The 24,032-nt window shown below is 55.0% G+C and overlaps 2 protein-coding genes across 4 annotated transcripts in view; both read left to right on the top strand.

The window, feature by feature from the left end:
- The window catches only part of NDRG3 (NDRG family member 3), a 31,238-nt gene extending 15,770 nt beyond the window's left edge, over nt 1-15,468 (top strand). Inside the window, exons 3-16 of one of the 3 annotated variants that reach the window (XM_027904696.1) lie at nt 3,711-3,816; nt 4,469-4,589; nt 5,006-5,068; nt 5,395-5,455; nt 6,581-6,667; nt 7,207-7,263; nt 8,409-8,512; nt 8,907-8,972; nt 9,420-9,471; nt 10,739-10,786; nt 11,465-11,500; nt 11,591-11,642; nt 13,424-13,462; nt 13,962-15,468. In XM_027904696.1, coding sequence (XP_027760497.1) covers nt 3,711-3,816; nt 4,469-4,589; nt 5,006-5,068; nt 5,395-5,455; nt 6,581-6,667; nt 7,207-7,263; nt 8,409-8,512; nt 8,907-8,972; nt 9,420-9,471; nt 10,739-10,786; nt 11,465-11,500; nt 11,591-11,642; nt 13,424-13,462; nt 13,962-14,140 — 1,071 coding nt within the window. In that variant the 3' untranslated portion in view covers nt 14,141-15,468. Of the gene's footprint in view, nt 1-3,710; nt 3,817-4,468; nt 4,590-5,005; nt 5,069-5,394; nt 5,456-6,580; nt 6,668-7,206; nt 7,264-8,408; nt 8,513-8,906; nt 8,973-9,419; nt 9,472-10,738; nt 10,787-11,464; nt 11,643-13,423; nt 13,463-13,961 lie in introns of all 3 variants that reach the window. The other 2 variants (XM_027904695.1, XM_027904697.1) reach the window with 2 other exon arrangements.
- Nucleotides 15,469-19,372: 3,904 nt separating this feature from the next.
- SLA2 (Src like adaptor 2) lies at nt 19,373-21,501 on the top strand. Its single transcript, XM_027904706.1, has 6 exons — nt 19,373-19,668; nt 19,799-19,885; nt 20,186-20,289; nt 20,819-20,968; nt 21,132-21,255; nt 21,354-21,501. The coding sequence occupies exons 1-6, from the start codon at nt 19,373-19,375 to the stop codon at nt 21,499-21,501; spliced, it is 909 nt and encodes a 302-aa protein (XP_027760507.1).
- The last annotated feature ends 2,531 nt before the right edge of the window (nt 21,502-24,032 follow it).

Genomic DNA, 24,032 nt, shown 5'->3' on the forward strand with positions numbered 1-24,032 from the left:
AAATGCAGTTCACTGGAAAAACGGACATTCCCTACTGATTGCCCCTAGGGAAGCTGGGGGTGAAACTCAGTCTTATCTCTCCAGATAATCTTGAAAAAGATATCATCATGATAGCTGATGTGTAGCTAAAAATATGAAGATAGAAACCCTTATCTCCATTGTAGTGGCTGCTGCTTCCTTTGTAGATCTTGGAAAAAACCTTTAAAAAGTAAAATGCTTTAACCAGAAGAGGGAAGCTGATTCCCAGAAGGAGGATTTCCACCTTGCCTGGAAACTAGCAAGAGAAATAAGAAATAATCTTAAGCACTCCAAGTCTCAGGCATTGTCACTGTACAGGGCACAGTAAGAAGTTTGCAGATTTAGCATCTTAAACTTTTTAAAGTTTTGCCTGCTGGGATTTTTTAAAGGTGGGATTTCTCAAAGATGGGATTTCTCATGTTGCTTCCAATCTTCAGTGGACATGCCCTGTATTGGGATCACTAATGTGACTGAAGGAATAGCCAGGGGAGTCCCCTTCAGATTGCAGATTGGGCTGGTGCCCAGTGGGGACATAAAAAACCTCTTCTCAACAGTCTCATTTCCCCAATCACAGTTTACCCAGTTAGCAATGTCAAAGTAAACAGGAGAGCAAGGATTAATTATTAGCTCAAGGAAACTCTCCTCCTTCCCCACTAGAGAGCTGAGACCCAAGCTCAGCTTCAGAAAACAGAAGTGCAGGGTGCTGCAGTGGGACAGAGGCTCTGAAGGACAGTGGGTGTTCCTGTTTCTAGCACCTTGTCCTGGAGCCCACCCAGTGAAAGCATGTGTGACCTGAGCAGTGAGTTGGAGTGTAATTCCAGAAAAGACTGAATTGCAGATTTTTTTGAAATGTCACCAGCTCTTTAGTTGCTTTTTTATGCTTTCCTCACTGTTGCCTCAGTTTAGGTGTTGGGCTTCTGTTTGATAGCTGACCTTTTGCTGCTGCCTGTGGAGCCTCCCTCGTCCCCTGCAGGTGAAGCTTCATGAGCCATGAGTCAGTTTAACCAGCCTTGTGCTCAGGGCAGGGTTATTCCTTCTGCTACCCCTGCACTCCCCTTGGGCTCTGAGCCACAACCAGCATTTGCCAGATCTCTCTGTGAGCTTCTTAACTCACTGACCCGGCAGAAGTCTAACAAAGATTAAAAAAAAAAAAAAGAGAGAAAAGGGCAACTGGATAGTTCCCTGCCAGCTCAGTGAGTTAAAGCTGCTTATGGAAGAGTCCAGCAAGTGCCAGCGCTGGCAGGCAGACCTGCTTTTAATGGCAGTCCAGGCCTTGGTGAGCTCAGGGCGTAGGGGAGTGCAAATGAGGGTTGCCAGCTCCAGTTGCCATGAGTTAACTGTGTTTCACCATTTCGACCACCAGCACTGTCAGTCACCTCTCCTTCTCCAAAAGTTGCCACTTTATTGTTAAAGGACTTGTTACAGGCTTGGAGAGCCCTAAACTGTGCTGTGGCTGTCCAGGCTGGGGCTTTGCCCAGCTCAGCAGAGCAGCCCTGAGAGCCGAGACACGGCCCAGGGGCAGAGCTGGGGGTTTTCTGGGGGCTCGGGAAGCAGAGGCTGAACCCTGGGCTACCTTGTGCAGCCTTGCCATGAGGACAGGCACTCCTGCCACGTGGACACACGCTCAGTTTACACACACAGACGAGTCCTTTCCTGCCCCCACTGCCCCCTCCCACGGAAAAGGGAGCCGTGTGAGCATCAGGCTGGGTAACCTCACCTGCAGAGGGGTCTCTGCTGCTCTGTAAGTGGGTACTCCAGCCTCTGCAACAGTGCAACAGCTGCATGCAGGTAAAACCCAGCCCCATTCAGAGGTGTCTCCACAAAGCCTTCAAAGCCAAGCTCAAGGAGGCTTCAGACTACCTGAGGGGATTTAGCTGTGCCAGCTTCCTCCTGCTGCCACACTTCTGGGGGAAGTGGAGAGGCTTTGGAGCCTTTGGAAAGAAGCACAGCTGGGGGAAGGAAGGTCTTTCACTGCAAGAACTGAATCAGCCTGGCCCACAGCTAGCCTTCAGAGAGCCCAGAAAAGGGGGGTGAAGTGGATTTCTGATGTACTGCAAGCCAGGTACTCTCACCAGTCCTGTATTTGGCTTAATGACTTTCAGGGTATTGGAAATTACTGTTTCAAAAACATATTTCACATACTTTGTGTAAACTAGTAAAACATATTTTTCAGGTGTAATGTTCTTACTTCAGGGGGAACCATGAGGCTTTTTCCTCAGCAGATGTTGTTATAATATCAAGAAAGTAATTGGTGCTTTTTATAGTGTGTATAAGTCAGAGCAAGTCTCTCCTTTGATTTCTGTAGATGAGAGAAGGGATCTAAAGATGATGTTGTATACCCAGCCTCCCTACCATCTCCACAGGTTTTCCAAAGTCCATAGTTATCCCAGATCAGTGTTTGTCTCACTGCATTTGCAGCTATTTTAGTTCAACTTGGACAATGCTGTGGGCACTCCTGTGTTTGTCATTATGAGGCTGTGGCTTGTTGCTGCACTGGGCAGATACTGAAGAGGTACCAGGAGGCCTCGTGCTCCTCTTGTTGTCTGACATGAGGCACAGTGCAAAAAGCCCTTGATATTTGGGAAAAGACACATGATTTGACTGGCAATTAATCATGGAACAGGTTGTAAAACTGCTGCACTGATGCCCAGCTGGAAACCTGCATAACCTTCTGTAGCAGTGCCAGCTGCCAGAGGCACCTGGGGTGACTCAGTGTCACATTACCAAACCTGGAATCGTGGAAGAAAGTGTTTGGTTGAGGTGCAGTTCTCAGCCTTCCCTGGGGTACAGGTCAGCAAACGCTGATGAAGCAGCATGGGCAAGAGCTGAGGGGTCTTGGCCAGTGTCCAAAGTGGGGCTGCAGTAGACAGGCAGCCTGGGAGAACAGATATGTGTGGGTCTGGATCTTTCATCTTCACTGCTATTGAAAGGAAAAGCTGCCACTCACTCCCACGTGGATGGGAGCAGCCTCACAGGCGGGCAGCGATGGGATCTGCAGAGCCTGGGTGCCTTTGCTGTCCCATTTGCCTGCTCTGTGTTGTGCTGTTTCCCAGGCACCCTGGTACATGGTCCCCAGAGGCTGCCAGCCTCCTGGGCTATGTCCCCTGCCATCAGCCTGCCCATGGACAGGATGGTGCCAAGGGGGTGGGTTGGGGAACTCACTGGCAAGAGACTTGTACGCTGGTGTGTTGGAGAGAGGTTTACCAGCTGGGGAATAAAGGCTTGGCTGTGGAAGTGGAGCTGCATTCATGATACCATGAGGCCCTAGACACAGCTGCAGGTTACACTCAGCATCTGCTACAGTGCAGCAACACCACTGAAAGCCACTGAAATGAGATCTTGTCATGGGAAGATGCAGCCCAGACCCTTCACACATCTGAACAAAAGCAACCTGCTTTGGGCAGTGGTTGTACAGAGGAACTGGACAGAGAGATTTGGCAGGGCTGTGGATTGGCCAGGTCTTGGAGCAACCTGACCTAGTGGAAGGTGTCCCTGATGTGGCCAGGAGGTGGAATGAGATGATGTTTAAGGTGCCTTCCAACCCAAACCATTCTGTGGTTGCAAAAGCTGTACTGTGGGTAGAAGAGCAGTGTTAAAGTGGGGATGAGGCCCTTGCTGCTGGCCTTCAGTTGGGTTTCCCTGTGGTGCAGGCAGCACACATAACACTGAGGCTCCTTCTTCTCTCTCTGCAGGAACATGACATTGAGACAGCTTTCGGAGTGGTTCATGTCACCATGCGGGGCACACCCAAGGGGAACAGACCTGTCATCCTCACATACCATGACATCGGCCTCAACCGTAAGCTCTTGCATTCCCAGGACCCTGAAAACGTGATTGTTTGTGGTATTTGCTTTGAAGTGTGGGAGCAGCAGGCCTGACCTGGAGCTGAGGTCATTCCAGGGTGAAAAGATAAAGGTCTGCAGGAGAGAGCGAGCATGTGGCATGGCCTGTCCATTCCAACAGCCCTTGAAAGGTAGGGCCAAGGTGGAAAGGTGGAAATAGGTCCACCCAACACACTGTAATGCTCTGGCTGACTTGTTGCACTGTGTGATAGGACCTCCTTTCCCTGGGTGCTGGGCAGGTGAGCAAGTCCCTTCTGCAAGGCTGCAGAAGTGGTGTGATGTTCTGGCAGACTCAGTTCTCTTTGGACGTGTCTTCCCACCCAGCACGTGCTCTTATGTTCACACAGGTGCTCCTCTGTGAGTACTGTGAGGACCAGGAACAAGGTTCTACTTTCTGGGCTGTTTGTCTGCCCTCCAGTCGTGGCAGTTCCTTTGCTGGGATTTGCTGCTGGGTTGCAGTTTTGAGGCAGAGCAGCACACAGCATCCAGCACCCACTGCCCCGTGGGCTGGGGGGGGTTGAGCTCCTGCAGGTGTGTGCCGTGTGTTTGGAGGGTGGATTGCAATACAACTTCAGGAAATATCTCATTTCATTTTGTTGTTGTTGCAGACAAATCCTGTTTTAACGCATTCTTTAACTTCGAAGACATGCAAGAGATCACCCAGCACTTTGCTGTGTGCCATGTGGATGCACCAGGCCAGCAGGAAGGAGCCCCCCCGTTCCCCTCTGGGTAAGAGCCCCGTGATGTACAGTCTGGACTGAAGTGACACCGAGTTTGCACCAGGTGGGACTGCCAGGCTGAGCGTAGTGGGAGGCAACTCTCAGGAGCAGAGAAAATGGCAAGATGAGGAGGCTTCCCAAGGGGCAATCAGGGAACTTTCTAATTACTAAGACATGGGTACAGCCCTCACTAGTGGTGAGTCTGGTATCAGCTGTCTGACTTGAGCATGAGCTCAGCACACTGCAGTCCAGCTAGCATTTCATCTGTCCATCCTGTTAGTTTTGTTCTGAGGGATGGGATCTACCCAGTTGGCTGGAACACACTGTATCGTTGCAAATTAATAACCTGTGCACGTGCCTGTCAGATGTTCAACAGGAAGGTAGTCTCTGTCGAGCTGTGTTTGGAGATTCTCTCTTGGTTTTCAGGTACCAGTATCCCAGTATGGATGAACTGGCTGAAATGTTACCTGCTGTTCTGACACATCTGAAGTAAGTCTCTGAAAGGAAAAGGGGTGAGCCAGCTGGATACAGCCCTTCCAGCACGTACCTGTGCCTCTGCTTGCCACGTCTGAAGTGCTCACTGAGGTGTCCCAAGAGGCCTGAGCATCTCCCCAGCGGTGTGCCCCTGTCTAGTTCTGTGCTGGGAACACTGTCTGCTGCCTGAGGCAATTTAGGGCTGCTGCATCATTGCTGGGTCGTTTTGAAAACGAGCCATAAGTGCACAGCTGGATGCAGAGAGGGGAAAGGCTTTGCCACTAGGGATGCTTCAGCTGAGCTAAGTTAGTCTTGTTGACTGTGAAATGCCTGTTTTTCAGCCTGAAAAGCTTCATTGGGATTGGCCTGGGAGCTGGTGCTTATGTCCTCAGCAGGTGTGCAGTAAGTATCTCTTCATTGCTCCCGACTCAGGTGAGCTGTGGTCCTCACTGATCAAACAGGCAGTGTGTGGGGCAGGGGCAAAGGAGCAGTCAGTAATTACAGCAGGGCTGCAGGGAGCCTGGGAACCACTCTCCAGCCAGCTGGTTATGTTGGAGCAGTCAAGGTTACTCTGAAACTATGCCAGGCGTGGAAAGACTGCAGTGTGATGCCTTTGAGTCATCAGAGCCCATTCTGACTGCTAGGAATAGCCAGCCTTGAGTCTTCACAGAGACTGGCTGCATTACTGTGTGTTGTGTCCAGTGTTTGTGACACCAAAGAGCTAATGTGATGTACTGCAAACCAGTGCTGATGAGGAATGTGCTTTGTCACTGGAAGGAAGCAGATTTTGTACTCCACCCTTAGACAAAAGTGGCTTTTATCTTAGTACCTGCTTACACATTTCTCTCTAGTGGAGTGTTTATGTGAAATCAGTGGGCATCATTTAAGAGCCCAGGAATTTGCCTAAGTCTTTCAGAGTAAGTGTTAAAAAAAGCCCAGAAATCTGGTATTTTCAGTAAAATTTGTTTTAGGATGTTGAGTGAAGAGAGTTGTCAATTATTAGTTGTCAATTAAAGAAACATTACTGTTTCTTTAAGCCCCTGCACTGGGCAGCTGCCCCTCCTACACAAAGGTCTCTGCTTCCCATTCCCTCCAGTCAGGGCTGAGCCTGGGGCAGTGTGAGGCACTGGTGTTTGGCTGATCCTTGCCTTCTGTATCTTGTGTGGTTTTCAGCCCTGCTAAAGAGGAACTTGTTTCAAATCAGCCTTTGTGCTCAGCACAGTGAAGTGAACAAAGCCCTTGCCCTACTTCCTGGGCTGTAGAGTGTCCTGCTGAGCACAGAGGTGTTTCCTTGTGCTTCACCAGTCTGTGCAATGGAGCAGGAGAGCTCCACAGAATTTCAGCCTGACCAAATGGAGCCCAGTCTGGCTGGAGCCCATGGCTGCCCTGCACAGAGGAGCTCCCCACTTTGTCTGCCTTTCACTGTCCTACACCTTTTGCAAGAAGCTTTCCAGCTGCTGTACCAGCCATTTTTCCCCATGTGGGCTGAATGATCCTTCTGAGTGTGCCTGTGCTCTCTCCCCACAGCTCAGCCACCCCGACCTGGTGGAGGGACTCGTTCTTATTAATGTTGATCCATGTGCAAAGGGATGGATTGACTGGGCAGCATCCAAGGTGAGATTCTGCTTCCCCACACATCTGCTCTCCAGAGCACTTAATGAGCAGCGTGTAGAGTAAGAAAAAGGACAGAATACAGGAATTTGTCCATTTCTGGCAAGAACTGTAAAATCTCGTTGCTGTCCCTGCTGCATCCTCAGTCTGGGTGTGATATGGCTTCGGCCATAGAGCAGGGGTGGGTGTGATCACGTGTGAACAAGAGATGCAGATAAATTGCTTGGAGGCGAGAGGCTCTAAAGCACTCAGCTTTCCTCAGATTTAGTACTCTTGCTTGCAGGCTTCATTTGACTGAGACTGAAGGGGATTCTGGCCCCTTGCAGTTATTTAAGGTTCCAGGTTTCTGGAGAGCTGTGTTGTGTGTGCACATGTTTCTTTGAAGCTTTGCATGCCCATCCAAAACTTGGGTCATTTGTATCTTCTATCACTTTACTAGTTTCTTTGTTATTTTCTTTACTCTGAGGAGTTGCTTTGTAATGTGTAATGAAACTGTATTTCCCAGTTACTCTCCCTCCTCCTCATTCACAGTCACTCTTCAGTTTTCAGGCTGGACAACCAACATAGTGGATATTGTCTTGGCGCATCACTTTGGCCATGTAAGTACCCAGCAGGTGTTAATGCCACCCATGCAACTGTACATGGAGCTCTAACTTCGGTGTGTAGCTGCTCCCAAATAGCTCTGGTCCATCAGCTAAGGGCTGCCACAGGTAGTACCATCTTCTCTGCGTGTCAGGCTCACGCTGGGGTTTGCACACTGCAGGGAGCACACACGTCCTCACTCCTGCCCTCACTGTCTTCGGGCACGTTAAGGCAGTGGTGTCCCACACACCAGTGGTACAACTCCTTGTGGTCCCCAGCCACTGCCTGCAGAAACAAGTGGCAACCAGTTCTCTGCAGCCAGCATGGAAGCCTTTGGAGTTTGGGTAGAGCACAGATCAGCTGGATCTGACAGGGGTATCTGGTATGTGTCCAGATGTTGACCTTGCTGCATTCTGCTCTTCACCTTCCCCCTCAGTTTCAGCAGAGGCAAACCAGTCCCTCCTGAAAACTTTGGATACAGCAATTAGCTGTCTCCCTCCCACTGGGCAATGGAGGGCCTGTGCCTCGTGCACACTGTGTATGACACACAGCAGATCAGTTCCTGATCTGGAGCCCTCCTGCAATACATCAACCCTGGAAGGAGTGCTTCCTTCTCCAACACACCTTCCTCCTGCTCAGGGCACATTCTGGCTTCAGGCCCCTTCACTGTATGTGAATTCCTTGCATTCCCTGCTCTCTCTGTCTCTCTAGGAATGCAGTTTCTTCTTAGAACTGGGTGTTGGGACTGAACTTTCCTTTGGCCCCAGTCTTGTTGCCTACCTATAAAGCTTTGCTTCTTGAACGTTAAGCATAAGCAGAAGACCTTCCTAACCCATCATGATTTGTATCTGTGCAAGCATTACCAAGGCTTGGGAGTTAACTTACCCCATCTCAGGATTCCTGTGCTCTTGCAGCAGTTGGGTACTGCCAGTTGTAAAACCATTGTCATGTTACCAAAGCATGGCAGGTGCCAGGCACGTCACACAAACCCCTCATATCTCCTGGGTACTGATGCACTCTGGAGCTGCTGCCCTCTGTGTCACTGCTCACAGGGAATGATGTATGTGGAGACACTTCAGTGCTTCAGTATTTTTATGACTATTGTTTCTTTACTTGTGAAAAATATTTTTTCCTGTCGTTCAATTCTTCTGCTTTTGTACAGGAGGAACTGCAGGCAAATCTAGATTTGATCCAAACATACAGGCTTCATATTGCACAGGACATTAACCAAGATAACCTTCAGCTGTTCCTCACCTCATACAACAGGTACAGGATACCTTTTTGCCTTGCAGAGTTCTCCCATAGCTTCCCTGCTCAGTGAATGTGCTGCCATATGTATTACCCTACTGGACATTATGTCAAGGGAACCTTTGTCCTAAGTCTGGTGTTCAGCTGTTATCCTGAGCCAAGCCCAGCCCTCGTGTCTGCCCACAGGCCCTGTCACACCTCAGTAGATCATCTCTGGGCACACAGCATGCCATGAGAGCATGGCTCCTATTTTCTGGGGATGACTGCTGGGGTTCTTGCTCATGGCATGCCACAGGGAGTGATAACCTGTTGCCTGGGTGCTGAGGCAGCACTCATGGTTGGATTTTGTGCTCCCACAATAACCAGTTTCCTCTGCAGATATGATGGAGAATTGTTATGTTTTATCTTTCAGTCGTAAAGACCTGGAAATTGAGAGACCGGTTGTTGGTGTCAACGAAACAACTGCAAAAACACTCAAGTAAGTTGCTCTGGATCAGCCTGTTTAAGTGACTGACAGCAGAAAAGATGCTGTTGCTTTCTCAGCAAGAACCCCATCAGGCCCAAGCGCTGGGAAGACTGTCTAGAACTGTCCTGGGCTGTGGTGCAGGACTGTCACCTGCAATGGGGCACAGAGGTGACTGGGAGCCCTCTCATTAAGAGCACGCTGAGATTCTGCAGAAGGCAGGCTCAGAGCACACGTGAGCAGCGGCAGTGCCGGTGGTGTGTGCAGAGGGGACAGTATGGGTGTGTGTGCAAGCCCTGGAGAATGTTTTGGTGCAACAAAATGCCAGGGTGTGCTGGCAGGCAGGGGCTCCGCAGAGCCTTTTCTTTGTTAACTTCTCATGAGGCTGTTGGTTCACAGAGCTCAGCCTTCTCAGGAGTCCCTTTGATGCACTGTAACACATCTGTTTTGGTTTCTGGCCAGGTGCCCTGCCTTGCTCGTGGTTGGTGACAACTCGCCTGCAGTGGAAGCAGTGGTATGTACCCACGAACGCTTTCCTCTGGTGACATTAACCCACACGTCCCTGAGCACTGCGGGGCTCTCACCTTACCCAGAATTAGTCACAGACAGCGGCTCTTTGTCCCAAGCTCTTTTCTAGTCCCTCAGCTCCTCATGGGAGTGCTGAGACTCAGGAGACTGAATGGCCCTTGGAGCAGCTCCAAGCTGAGGATGGCAGGATCTGAATGAGCACCTTACTCGACACATGATGCAGAGGACCCTGTTCTGGACTGTGTGCCCTTTGCCTGCAGTTTGGTTTGAGTCATGAATTGCTGTTCTCTTGCAGTTACACTGAAGCTACCTGGAGATTAAAAATATCCAGACTCCAGTTCCTGTGGTGTGGAGTCCCATAAGCTCTGTTAAAGCACTGCATCGTTAGGAAGGCAGCACTTAGAAGCATCTCCTTCCTGTGGTCCTCTGCAGACACCCATAACCCCTCCCAGCACAGCTATAAATGGGTCATGGCCCAGTGCAGTGTGGTTGTGGCAGACATTGCTCCTCCCTGGCAGCCCGTGATCCTGGGGAGACCAGGGGGTTGTGAACAGAAGCAGTTGTCTAAAACCTTGGAAGAGTGTAGGACTCTCTTAAAGCAGTAGCTTGGACCTAGGAGATGTGCATGGAGGGCATTTTCTGGCTATGGCCTATTGCCTTTTCATCAGTCTGTTTGATCTGGAAGTCTGAAACAAAGTCTGCAAGTTTTGACTTTGCTGGGATACTGTCCCTAAGGATTCCCACTGTGTCCTGGCCACAGCCTGGGTACAGGGTAAGGTCTTCTGCATCTTGGCGTGCCTGTCTGGCTGCCCAGGTTCCCAGCCCATGATAACCCCCCCTGCTGAGGTTGCTTTCCCTATAGGCCCCCCACCTATTCCCTCTTTGCAGCAGCCTTACAGAGGCCATGACCTCCTGGTCTGGCCAGAGGACTAAGTGATGTCCCTCATGCTGCACAGAAGTCTCCTTCTCTTCGGGGTTTCTTGGGTCATTGCAAAAGCAGGGGGTGATTTCACTTGAAGTCAGGACTGTCATCACAAGGTCCCTTGGATGGAGCACCTGCCATTCCTTCCTGGATCTTTTATTCATTGTTCTTTTCCTACAGGCTCTCTGCTTTCTTGCTCAGTCCTTCCTGGCCCCAGACAAACTCCCATTGCTGAAGACAGCCAATGCCTCTGGTGCAACTGCCCTGCATTTTACATCTGACTGTTCAAGTTTTCTGTGTGATACCATGTCCTTCTCTCCTTTTCTTCTAGGTGGAATGCAATTCACGTCTCGACCCAACCAAAACAACCCTTCTGAAGGCGAGTGCCACTCCAGAATCATTCCAGTCTGCACAAAGGCACTGTTTTTGCAGATCCCAGCTCCACTTGGGTTTTTGCCTTCCATGCATTTGGCTTTAAGAAGTTTGTAGACAGTGACTGAGGGCTTTGTTCTCTCCTCTGTGGAGCCAGAGCTGGGAGGGAAGAGTTTGTCAGGGAGTCCCCAAATCCCTGCTTTACAGCCACCTTAACCAGCAGGGAAGACCTGCTGAGAGTTAGCAGAGGTGCCCTGCCTTCACCCCGTGCTCTGCAGCAACAACACCCCTTTTCCAGCCCTCCCACCCTCCCCTGTGGCCCCACAGTGTGCCAGGCAGCTGCTGCATGGAAGTGCAAAGCAGCAGGTTGGGGCAGAGGGGCCGGGGGAGCAGTGGCAGTGGCAGTGGCAGTGGCAGTGGCAGTGGCAGTGGCAGTGGCAGTGGAGGTCACTGCTGGCCTTCTGCAGAGTGGCCTGAGATCACTTGGTAGCACAGCCTCCAAGGGGCGGGATTCCCTCAGCAGCAGGTCCCAAAAGGTGTGTCAGCCATCCAGCTGTAGAGGTGAGGTGAGAGAAGCCACATCCTGGTGCTCTCAGCCCTGGGGGCGGGCAGGGCTGGTGTGGGGTGGGGTTGTTCTCCTGGGGTGGGAAGGACAGCTCAACCTGCCTTTTGTTTCCTCCTGCAGATGGCCGACTGCGGGGGCTTGCCCCAGGTGGTTCAGGTGAGACACACCATGGCTCTCCCACGGCTCTTGGGTGGTACAGAGCCCTCTGTTCTGCTTGCACTAAAGCCACTCTCTCTGTTTCCACAGCCTGGCAAGCTGACTGAAGCCTTCAAGTACTTTGTGCAGGGAATGGGCTACAGTAAGTGGCAAACACAATTTTGTGGTTTGGAACAGGGTTGTCATGAAGGGAACTCAGCCTTTCTGGTCCATCCAAGCCCACTGGCATCTGTGTCCCCACCCCTGAGCTAGTGTGGTTGCCAGGAGATCCATCCATGCTGGAAAATCAGCTAGTGTGCTGACAAGCCTTAGCAAACCAGTGTTGTTCCCTGATGTGTTGGTGACTCCTTTTTGGTTGCTGGTGTTGGTAAAACCTTGTAAGTCTGTCTTTGTGCCAGTCCAGAAAAGTGTGTTCCCAAGAAGAGAGCTCTCCTGTGCATACCTGCTCTAAGGGGAGGGAGGCAGCAGTGCAGCCCCACGGCTGGGACAGGCACATGAGGGCTCTTCCCTTTCTCCTCAGACGCTCCTGCTTCTCTCAGACTCTCACCAGGGATAAGCAATACCCTGGAAGGAATCCCCCTGATGGCTGAGCAGGGAGCTGGGTGACTTCTGAGACACCCCAGGAGCCCAGAGAGAGCTGTGCTTTGAGCCAATGCATGCCCTGCCCTCTGGCTTCCTCCCCGTGCTTGGGGACAGAAGACTCTGTCTCCTGAGTGTGTCAGGCTAACAGCTGCTCAGCTCTCTCCCTTGGTGCTCCTGGGACACTGGAGGAGAAGGGCTTCTTTATCTCCAGGAAGGGCTTTGCTCCTGGGGGACGTCAGGAGAAGGGCTTCTCCGTGCACCACAGCAGCCCCGTCTCACCTGCTGGGGCCAGGAGCTCCCTTCTGCGGATGCTGAAGCTCCAAAAGCTGGAGCTAGGGAAGGAGTTGGTTTGTGTGACTGGCTGAGCACTCAGCATGGCCACCGTGGCAGCTGTGCCACTCGCAGTGCTCTCCACACAGCCAGCAGCTCTTTGCCACACGATGGTCAGGGCTCAGCAGAAGGTTCTGTGCTTTTCCTCAGAGTTAAGGTGTGTGTAGGACAGTGATGTTCTCCAAGGCCGGCCAGAGGAGCCTGACACTGCAGAGCACAATGCTGTGTGAGGAGGATCCCTCACAACCTGAGAGCATTTCAACATTCATGTCTCTTGTGTTCCTGGTGTTAGCAAAGTCAGCAAGTGCTGTCATCAGAAGGACTTCAGCATCCCTTTGGGGGTCAGCTCTCTTGTCAAGAGGATGTGCAGCTCTGAGGAAGGATGGGGGCAGTTTTCTCCTTCGTCCCAGAATAGTTTTCCCAGCTTCGTTGGGCAAGACTGGGGGCCACTGGGGAGCATGGTCAGCAAGGCCGTCCCTACCGGGGGGAACAAGGGAGAACCAAATTACAGCTGGGCACTGCTAGAAATGCAGAAGCCAGTTCTCCAACAGCTGTGCCTGCTGTACGTTGGCTGAAGCAGCTGGACCTTTCTGTGCTGACACTGCAGGTAGAAGGTAAAGCCTTGCAGGAGGCTTTTAGCAGGAGTCTGATTCTGTCATCCCAAAGACAAAGGCATCTGTCCCATATATGGAGTTACACAGGGAAACAACATCTCTGTTGAGCAGGTGTGGGGTGTGCAGTGGGGAGTTAATGTCATCAGGCACGTTGTGATTTTCAGCCAAGGGCTTTCCAGACATCTGCCCCGATGGGTTTTTGGATGAGCTCGGTGTCTCCCTGAGGGGCTCATCAGCAGCTGTTCTCCCAAATCCTGGGAGCTCTCAGCAGTGTGTGAGTGGGGAGCGGAAGGAAAGGAGTCTGGGGGTCCCAGGAGCAGTGCAGCCACTACTCACACGCCGCAACTAATTGGCTCTTTCCTGTATTCATCCCTCTCCTGTCTCATGTTGTTTCCAGTCCCTTATGTGCAGCTCAGCCACCTAAGCACTGAGTCAGGTACCTCCAACCGTGCGTCCGCCTCGGCCCCGCTCTGTGTGCTGGGTGGAACTGTTCTCCGGGTGCTTTGCTCTGTCTCAGCATGTCCTGCCGTGGGTGGGCTGGTCGTTGTACCGTGTGTGTGCCATGGGTTTCCACCTTTCATTTGTATTTTGTTGATTTTTGCATGACTTCAACTCCGTGGTTTTCTGGAGTGACGAGACTGACTTTCAAAAGGTCACCCGTGCCACAGCTGCCTCGGTTTGCACAGACACTGGCCGTGACTGCACTTGCAAATGATTAGTTACGTTGCTGGCATTGGCTCACCTTGGACCTTTTGAAATTGGGCCTTAAACATCTTGCTTTAGACGTGCAAAGACTTAATTTTGGCGGTGAAGAGTGAGTTTTCTTCCTCACGAAGGGTACAGCTCTTTCTGTGCTTACCCAGTGACACCCCCAGTGCCTGTGGCCCTGGCTGCAGGAGTGCCCGTGGTCTGAGTGCCTGTGCTCTCTCTTGCAGTGCCAGCTGCCAGCATGACCCGGCTGATGCGCTCCCGCAGCCACTCCTCGTCCAGCGTGGGCTCCGGCGAGAGCAGCCGCAGCCGCTCTCATGCCAGCACCCACGGGGAAGGAAGTGCTGGGACCCCAGAAGGAATTGACCTCCAGGCTGCACCTCAAACCATGGAAGTATCCTGTTAGGCAGGAGCCCCTCTTCTGGATTTAGACAGCTCCACTTGCCCCACTGAACCCACTCAGAATCTAGCATTTCGTCCAACATGGCATTAACTGTTCTCTCTAACCTGTGCATGCCCATCCGAGCAGCCACCTCCTTGGTAGTCTGTACTTGGCATTACTTTGATCCTTTCTGTATTCCCTTGGCATCAGAGCCTCTTTAAAACTCGTCGACATTCCGCAGTCTAAGAAAGTCCCGTTACTGTACACGCTGATGCCATCTCCTGTCTGTGCTGTGTATCAATCCAGATGACAGCCGTTGTCTCCCCTCTTCATTTAAATATAATTTCTGTGGCTTTGTGAGGTTTAGAATTGCTTTCTAGTTGTGCTTCTGCTAAAGGACCCTTGTGGTGCAGTTGGTATGGCATCAGTGGGACGTGGGAAAGCAAGACCACGAGGGTGTGGCACGCCAGGTGTCGGAGCAGGCAGGGCTCTGTGTGGAGCTGTGCCTGGGGCGCAGAGCCCACTGGAAGGTCTGTGTGTTCCCACGTGCCAGGCAGCCATGAGAAAAACAAATGGTCAGGAATACTGTCTTGATCTCATCTCTGTGTGTTAAGAAGGAGCAGAGTGATTTCTTTGAGCCTCCTGAAAGAGCAAAGCAATTTACCTGTAAACTTCCACTAACAAGGTGCACTATTAACCAAGTACAAGGGATTAAACTCCAGCAGCCCTGGCTCCCTGACCACCTCCACAACCCTCTGCTGACCCGGCAGGAGGGCAGGATGCAGTGACACGTGGTCACTGTTCTACCCTGGCACAGGTGAATCTTTACCTTGAGCAGGTTGTGAAATGGGAAGCAGGGCCTCTTGCCAGGTGGAGATCCCGGAATCTCCTGCACTGCCAGCTCTGCCTGCCACTGCTGCTGCCCAGGCAGGGTCTGCACAGGGTGCAGTTACCCGAGGGCAGGAATGTGACAACCAGCACTGACACATTCCTGTGAGTCAGGTCAGAAGGGTGAGCAGGTACTAGTTAGTCTTTGTGGGACTCACAATTTTGCTACCTTTTTATACCTGGCCGGGTCACCGAGGGTGGACAGCAGATGCCTGCTGCATGCCAGGGTCTGGTGTTAATGGGAGAAAAGGGATGAGTGGTCAGGCTGCTGCAAGTCTTGATGGATGAGCAAAACATCCTTTCCTCGCTGCTCAGCAGCCCTGACCCTCTGGGAGCCAGCTCCTCCCAGGGTCACACTCAGTTCTGCTCCATTTCAGGTAGGGAATGGGACGGGGAGGCTCTGCCTGAAGGGAACTTTGTACCAGTTATTGAATAAAGCTATAACTAACTGAGTTTCATTGTTACCCCGTGTGCTCCTCGTGTTTCTCTTGGCAACCTGCTCCTCTCTGGGTTTGTCAGTCTGGGTGCCTCCTGCAGAAGTGGCAAACTCTTCCTCATGGCAGGGACAGGACGGGGCACCTCTGCACTAGGACAGTGTGTTTGGTGGCTCTGTGGCCCCTGGCAGAGGCTGTCCAAGGGTGCTGGAGAGAGCTGGCCTCTAGCAAAAGGCACCTAGAAACGTCCAGAATGGAGACAAAACAGCAGGTTTGCTGCTACACAGGCAAGAACCACCTCCCCGCAGGCAGAGCTCGGAGCCACCTGCCCTCCCTGGGGCAGCGCTCTCTGCACGTTCCACCAGTGGGACAGAGTTAACCTCAAACCTGTGACAAGGCCACTGCCACTGCAGAGGGCAGTTCGGGTGGCAGTGGGATGACTGTTGGCACGTCTCCAGGCACAGGGAGGGGATGGGCAGCAGCCTGGTGTGTAACACAGCTCTTTCCTCCCCCGCCGCTTTCCAGACCCAGCTTCTCCCACTGTCAGGTGTCAGTGTAATCCACGGAGATGGATTGCATCCACGCATGGGGCTGGAGCAGGGTTACAGTGCTGGGCACGGGTTAGTCCCAGTCTTGCTGTCGTGCTGTGGGATGGGATCCTGATCCTGCCTGGACGGTCTTGAGACCTTTGGGGGAGGTCATTGCAGGAATGAGACAAAGTGTTCTTCTGCAGTGCACACTGAGTGACAGCTGAGAAATGGGAAACGCTGGACACTTGGATCAGTGAAGGAGTAATGGCAGTACAAAGGGATGAGCACAAACAGACATTTGAATCTGAGACAGGAGACCATCAAAGAGACACGGCCCCCAGCACAGCAGGAGTTCAGCACCTCTGGATGAGGCACCACGTGCAGGAGAGGAGCAGCACTGGGATCTAATGCCAGCGGGCTGCACCCAGGAACTGTCCTGTCTCCAGTTCCTGTATGGAAATACAGCCCAAAAGAAAGGAAACACAATGTTTAAATGACAGGGAAATGAGTCAAAGGAAATGATCCTGCAACAGGGACAGGTGCAAGCTCAGTGAGTGATGTTCCTGAAGATGTGGAGCAGGAGAGCACCAAGCTCTAGGCTGCTCCTGCACCAGGAGCCCAGCTTAATACATAGGTGAGATTTTAGCAATTTGGAAGAGGAGTGGTTTAGCAGGGAGAGCTGTTGCCATGGTGGCTCACAGGAAGAAGCAAGGCAAGATCTGTAGTGATGGTTACCATAGATTTTATTACCCAAGGATAACTGGGAAAAGTAAACTTTGTTTTACATAAGCAAGTGCTTCTCCTGCAAAAAAGACCAAAAAAAAATCAAAGCAAAATACAAGGTGAGAAATAAGTTTAGTAAAGGGCAGTGTTTCTTGGGCAGCATGAACAACACCAAATCCAGGCAACGAGCTTGAGCTCAAGACAGCCTTGCCTGGGCTGGGGTCCTGAACCCACCTGGCTGCTGGGGTGTGAGCTGGATGCCACTGGCTGCAGGGCATGGATGTGCATTCCCACCCCTTGAGGGGCAGCAGGGAGGTTGGAGTAAGTCCCTGTAAAATGGTGGAGTGTTTCCCTGACCTCTTTCTGCTGTTGGGAGCTGGGATGCCCCAGTGGAGGGAGCTCAGCCAGGGAAGGGCAGGCAGAGGGAGCCAGCACTTTCCCATGCTCCCATTCCCTTAGGACTGAATTCCCAATTGCTTAAAACCTTGGGGCAAGTTCATGCAGTGGCGTGTCCAGTCCGAGATGTCAAATTTCTGTATTGGTGTCTCCTCCAGCAGCGCAGGGTGAGGTCTGGCTGAGCTTAGCTCTGGGTCACTGATGGAAAAGTGTGACTTGCAGCCACATGTTGAGGTTTCTGCCTTGAGGCTGCAGGGCCTCAGGTGCTGGGGGGGCTGTGCTGACCCAGAAATCCGTGTGCTACCAGAAAGCCACTTTTTCCACTTCAGGCTGGGGATGGGAACTTGGGGCCCCATTTTATTTTCCAGCCCTGGGCCCAGAGCAGGGTTTGGAGGTGGGGGGGAGCAGGTCATGGCACACCGAGGGTTGTCCCCCACATCCCAGAGGACCCCAGTGGTGCTGCTTGGACCACCAGTCCAAGAGTGATGGAATCTTCTCCCAAACATAATCAACCCCCCGCAAAACAGCCCTGCCCGAGCTCAGGGCAGGCCTGGGGGGGGTCCTGAACCCCAACAGCAGCACAGGGGCCAGAAGCCCTGTTGAACCCAAGTGCATTTCACACTGTCAAGGCAGTTGTAGCTGACCAGAAACTCTGAAGTTTCAACAGAAGCAGCAGCAGGAGGTGCAGCTGTGGCAGGAGGCTGCTGAGTATCTGTTCCCACAGTGGGGACACAGCAGGAAATGGGGGGGACACACTGTCCACACTGCACAGCTGGGCTGTGAGCTCAGGAGCTGCTGACAACAAATCCCAAGGACCTTCCTCAGGGCAGGACTGTGGGGGTGGATGTTCGTGTGCATCAGAGGGTCCTGACATTGAGGGGGAGCAGGAGGGAAGCTGGGAGGGGTGGTCAGGCCTGGGGGCAGCCAAGGTGGTGCTGGCTGAGCCACGCAGTGTGTGCCTTGAAAGGTGAATGGTCCACACACAGTCTGGGCAATGAATCGGGCAGTGAATGGTCCCACATCAGCAGCAGCTGCTGGGCCTGGATGGGCTGAGAGTGGGGATGGGTCCCACCCATAACCCAGCCTGGGGTGGGCACAGTGGGCAGTGCTGGTTGTAGGGCAGTGCTGGCTCTGGGACAGTGCTGTCTGGCAAGGGTTAGGGTTAGGTTAGGTCGGGGTGCCCATGAACATCCCAACCACCCCACCCACCCAGCACATCCAGCACCACCCTCCCACTGAGGGCAGCACGTGGCCCTGGTGCTGCTGCAAGTGAGGAGGCACCCTGGGACATCCCCCCTTCACTAAGACCACCCTGGGAGTGGAGCACGTCCAGCCTCAGCCTACAATTCCTGGTGTCAGCTCTGCTGCCGCTCTCATGTGCTGCCTATCCCTCCACCTTGCTCACCCACAAATCCCATGCAATGCCCAGTGCCTTGAATGCCCACAGGGATTTTCCTGGGCCCGGTGCCCATACCGAGGGCCCCAAGGAGCTCAGATGAGCGACCTGTGACTGAGTGAAAAGGAGAAACCCGCTCTAGTGCGTGCACGTCACAGGAAGCAGCAACCGCAGCCCCAGCACCTCACAGCGCTCAGGGCAGCACCGCCGGGAGCAACCCCAGCTGGGACCCCACAGCCAGCCCTGGAGCGGGCTGAGGGGGAACCAAGGGCTGCCCACTGTGCCAGAGGGTCCCCTGGTGTCCCGAGGCTCCACCATGCAGGGAGGGCAGAGCTGCTCGGGTCTGACGGCACCCAAATAATGGCAACAGCAGTGGAAGGCAGGTAGGTGGAGTTCACCTCTTGCTAGGGCAGGAACAGAGTCAGGGCAGGGAAGGAGGGGAGCTCAGCCTGGGGTGGATCTGGGTCACACACAGCTCCAACCGCACCTCTCCGTGGTCAAGGAACTGGAAGGGGTGTTTTCCCTGAATCCCCATGGGGACCAGCAGCTTGGGGCGTTGGGATAGGTGCCCCTGCCCCTGGGGGACAGGGGGCTGGGGTGGGATGGCAGCATGCAGAGAGTGAGCCTGGCCGGGGACTGTCCTCCATGAGGCTGCAGATACCCCGTCCTGGCAGTCCCCAGACATCCCACCCCATCTGTGGTGGCGGTGGGAGGGTGGTTTCCTCGAAGGGCTCCCCTGGGAGCTGCCTGCCCAAAGCCCTGCCCTGGACGTGCTGGTGTCACCCCGTGGAAATGCCCTGCCCAGGACACAGGGCGGGGGATGCTGAGCCATGAGCCTGAGCCCCTCCATCCCTCCCGGACGGAGCAGCCCAGGGGCTGAACTCCAGGGATGGGGAATCTGCCTGGTCGGGAGAAGCCGCTCAGCATCCCATCGGCATCTGTTGACACCACGCAGCCCCCGCTGCCGGCTCAGGCAGGTGAGTGCCCAGCAGCTGCTGGGAAAACCTCCACCTCGTGCCGGGTCCTCCCGCCCCAGTCGGGGCTGGCGCTGCCGGGGAAACTGAGCCCTCTCACCGTCCCTGCAGCCCCCAGCGCTTTCCAGGCCCTGGCCCTCTGTGACTTCCCCTCCGGTGCGGGGGTGGCCGCTGTCCTGAGGATGGGGGAGCAGCTCCGCATCCTCTCCGAGTAAGTCCCCGCACCAAGTGACAACTGATCAGAGTCCAGCCCGTGGGGCCACGCTGGTGGCATCCACCCTGCGGGTCTCCCCGCACCCTGCAGCCTCAGCCCACAGGCGGGTCATCCCTCTCCCCCGCAGGGGCGGGGAGTGGTGGCTGGTGGTGTCCGAGGTGTCTGGCAAGGAGTGCCACGTCCCCAGTAGCTGCGTGGCCAAGATCAGGCACGGGTAAATGCTGGGAAGGGTCTGTCCCAGGGAGGGTCCAGGGGACACGGCCCCATCGCAGAGCCAAGGCCGAACCCCGGCCACCTCGCCAGGCCCTCCTGCCCCGTGTCTGCCCCTGGGCCGTGGAGCAGGGCTGTGGCTGGGGGAGGTGGCCCGGCTTGCTGCAGTGTCCCCGGGACATGTCCTGCCGCGCCCCGAGCTGTCCCCCTGCCCCGGTGGGGTGGGCTGAGCCCTGGGGGTCCCGCCGGGCCCTGCGTGTCCGTGGCCGCGGGGGAGGCTCTGCCAGCGCCCCTGCCCGCACAGGTGGCTGTACGAGGGCGTCAGTCGGCAGAAGGCGGAGGAGCTGCTGCTCCGTCCGGGCAACCACAGCGGGTCCTTCCTGATCCGGGAGAGCCAGACCAGGCGAGGTGAGAGCCCTCGGGCCCGGCTCCTGTACCCTCCCGGGCCTTCCCCGTGGGCTGCCAAGGAGCAGGGGGGGAGGCAACCCTTGCTCACACCCGCTGGCAATAGCCCTCCCCGCGGGGCCGCTCCTCGCTCTTGCTGCTCTCCCGCTCTGTGCTGAGCCCCTGCCACGGGGCCTCAAAAGAACAAACCACCATCAGCTTCCTACAGCTTTGGGTTACGCAGGGAAGTGATAAAGCTCGGCCCACAAAATGAAACAGGGCCCCACCACACCTGAGGGGACCCTGTGGGGAGATCCTGCGGGTGCAGATGGCTGAGGCACCAAGGACATCTGATGTCCCAGCCCTCCCCCCTCCCCCGGGTTGGTTTGGAGGTCCTCATGGCACGGGGCTGGCACGGGGCTGCAGAGCTCCATGAGGGGAAGGGTGGCACCACTTGTGTGACGGCAGAGCCCCCGCAGGGTATGAGGGCGCGGGGCAGGGCTGGGAGGGGTGGGTGCCCCGGGCAGCCCAGCCGCGAGTCCTTGGCCCGCAGGTTGTTATTCTCTGTCGCTGCGCCGCGGGGAACGCGCTGCCTGCGCCTCGGTGACTCACTACCGCATCCACCGGCTGGAGAACGGCTGGATATACATCTCCCCTGGGCTCACCTTCCCCAGCCTGCACAGCTTGGTGGATCACTACTCTGGTAACGCCCCAGCAGCCCCCCGCACCCTGAGCTGTGTGTGGGGGATGCCCCGGGCCCTGAAGGGCGAGAGGGAAAAGGTGGCAGCGGGTCCCACCCCTCCCCCAGCTCAGGAGCCCCCGGGATTGGGGGCTGCTGATGCTGATGCTGTTGGCTCCGTGCCCAGAGTTCAGCGAGGGGCTGTGCTGCCTCCTCAGCCAGCCCTGCTCCACGGACGGGATGAGGGCGGCCTCGGCTCCAACACCGCCCCTTGTCAAGAAGCCATCGCTGCACTGGGACAAGATCGACAGGTGAGGACACGCAGGGCAGGAGCTGGGGCTCCCCACAGCCCTGCCAGCCCCGGGAGCTCTGGGGGCTGCCTGCTGACCGCCCCCTCTGCCCGGAGCAGCTCCCTCCTGCTCTCCGAGAATGCGTCCCCCCAGGAGGACTCTCCCTTCAGCCTGGGCCTGCGGGAAGCCATCAGCTCGTACCTGCTCCTCTCGGAGAGTGACAAGCCTGAGCCAGACCCCCCAGGGAAAGGGGCAAAGAAGAGCTGAGGACAGGCCCCAGCTGGCTTGTGCTGGACACCCATCCTCCAGCTTTCAGCCCCAATCAGCAGCCCCGGCCAGCCATGACCAAGGTGGGGCCAGGCACCAGCACTGGAGGAAGGGGCTGCCTGGGGGCCCACCCTGCCCCCGGCTGGGCACTTTGGGATGGGATGGTTGGGCACTCAGAGCCCATGAGAGGAGGAGGAGGAGGCAGGGGCTGCACAGAGAAGGAGCCCTGCCTGCCCCACAGGATCCTCCCGGGATCTGCAGCAGAGAGGATGTAAATGCCCAACAAGCTGAATCCTGGCCCAGGCGGAGGAACAGCCCAACCCCATCAGACCCCTCAAGTTCACGCTCAAACGTTTTTTGGGTGTGGGTGCCTGTGCAGGAAAGGCCTGTGAGCAGCAGCCACAGACCCTCATGCTCTCACCCCCCATAACTCAGTGATCTGCTTGCTGGGACCAGCAGCCTCTGACTGTGCTCAAAGCAGATGATTTTTAAACCTTTTAACAGATGGATTTTAAGTTCCATAAAACAGGATCCTGCTGGACATGTAGCAATAACCATCTGCAGTGTCTCAATTAAAAGGCATCTCCTTCACAGCTGAGAGTTGGTGAACACTTTGTGATCTGCCCCTGGGGTGGTTTTACCACCACAGCCTGGGGCCTTTGCCCCTGCCCCCAGCCGGGGTGAGCAGCCACAGGTCAGGGCTGGCCCTCTCTTTGGGCAAATTCACGAATCGAAGAGGTTGAGAAGTGTAATTTAATGCCACAACTGCTGTTCTAGGAATGAAAAGAAGAAATAGGTCTGTGCCAGGAGTAGATTATTCAGAAGAGCAGAATGCAAACTCTCGTGTACTACCCTGACCTCAGCTGCCCCACGGGCTGAGGGGCCTGGGCAGCAGCAGAAACACCTCAGAGCAGCCACACTGAGCCTCTGCTTTCACCAGGCCCTTATCAGCAAAGCAGGAGTTCCTCTGTGGCCACAGGGTTCACTGCTCAGCCACCCCCCTCGCTCTTCCTTCCCCTCTGCACCCACGGCCAGTGCAGCAGGACCCCCCTCCTCCTGTTCCTGTCTGATGAGCTCACTCTTGCAACCCACCCTCACTTTCTCATTTCCTTCTCTGCCTTGAGCTTTACAGCCCAGCTCAGCCCCCACCTTCAGCCCAGGTGGCTTCAGCACAGCACAGAAGCTGGGTTTGTCCCTCAGCCTTGGCCTCGCCCCTGCTGTCACCCGTGGGGCCCCTGAGGCAACTCAGAGTTTTTGCATCCTTTACTTTTGCCATTGATCCATGCTGTGTGAACTGAGTGGGCCTTGGTCTCCTTCCCCCACCACGCACCCAGGCTGTTGGATGCATTTACACCCGTGGATGGTTCTACTGCCACAACTGAGAGGCTGCTGTTCTTGTTCTTTTTAACCTGGAGTCAGGGGCTATGGGACAGATGTGGCTGGAAAGGCTGTTCAAATCCTGCCCCACCACCAGCAGCCTCTGAGACCTCCACCTTCCCTGTCCTGAGAGCTCCTGGTTCTGGGCATGTGCCACTCGTGCCGGGAAGTGGCCCAGCCCCAGTCCCTGCCTCCCAGGGCTGAACGCAGCAGCCTTTGAACCCCCTGGGCACAAGGCAGGTTCCGACAGGTGCCAGAAGCACAGGGAGGGTCCAGCAGCTGCCAGGAACAGCAGCGCTCGCCCAGCCAGGGAGGGCAGAGCAGGAGGGGGGGCCATGGGGACAGGACAGGGACACCGAGGGCTCTGCAGGGACTCAACAAGCCCTGACCAGACCCACCAGCGCCAGGGCAGGGGAGGAGCCACAGCTGCCCCAGGGCCAAGTCCTGCCCAGAGGTGTTCTGAGTGCTCAGGACCCTCACAGGGAGAGAGGAGCTTCCCAGCTTCTCCCCAGTATCTTGGGGCACGAGGGGACTGTGAGCTGCGGTCACTTTGGCCTCATGAGCCACACTGTGGGCAGCACAACCTCCCCCAGAGCCCCCTCTGAAGTGACAAGTACCTACTGATACCCAGATGTGCGACCCAGCCGGACAAGACTGTGCTCTGCCCCTCACCCCCCTCAAATCAACCTCTCAGCATCTTTCCCCGGAGCATTTGCTGGGACTTCTGAAGGGATTAAGGGGCTGCAAAGCAGGCAGTGTCTCCATCAGCTCTGAGCCTCTGTGCAAAGGGCATAGCTGTGCCTGCAGCCCAGACCCAGGGCAGCATCCAGCCCTCACCCCAACAGACACAAAAGGGCACAGAAATCACCCCTTCAGGAGCAGGTCCTTTGCCCACATCTGTACTCAAGCTCTAGGACTCCAAGCCACCAGTCTGGAAGTCCAGGAGGTACACACAGCTCCTGCTCCTGAGCCCAGTGCAGCCCACATTCCCCCCACCCCCGATTGGAAACAGGGCCCCAGGCACGGAGCATTCCAAGGATCCATGGCCCCATCAGCCCCTCCTGTCCAAACACCCAGACAGCACAGAGTACCACCAGCAGCAACAGCTGCAGCAGGACAGGATGAATCCCAGTTTGGCTGGGTTGTCCTCAGTT

This window comes from Empidonax traillii, unplaced genomic scaffold (assembly GCF_003031625.1).
Source record: "Empidonax traillii isolate 1590-97213 ecotype Southwest subspecies unplaced genomic scaffold, ASM303162v1 scaffold1078:size286220, whole genome shotgun sequence".
In the NCBI taxonomy this organism is placed as follows: domain Eukaryota; kingdom Metazoa; phylum Chordata; class Aves; order Passeriformes; family Tyrannidae; genus Empidonax; species Empidonax traillii.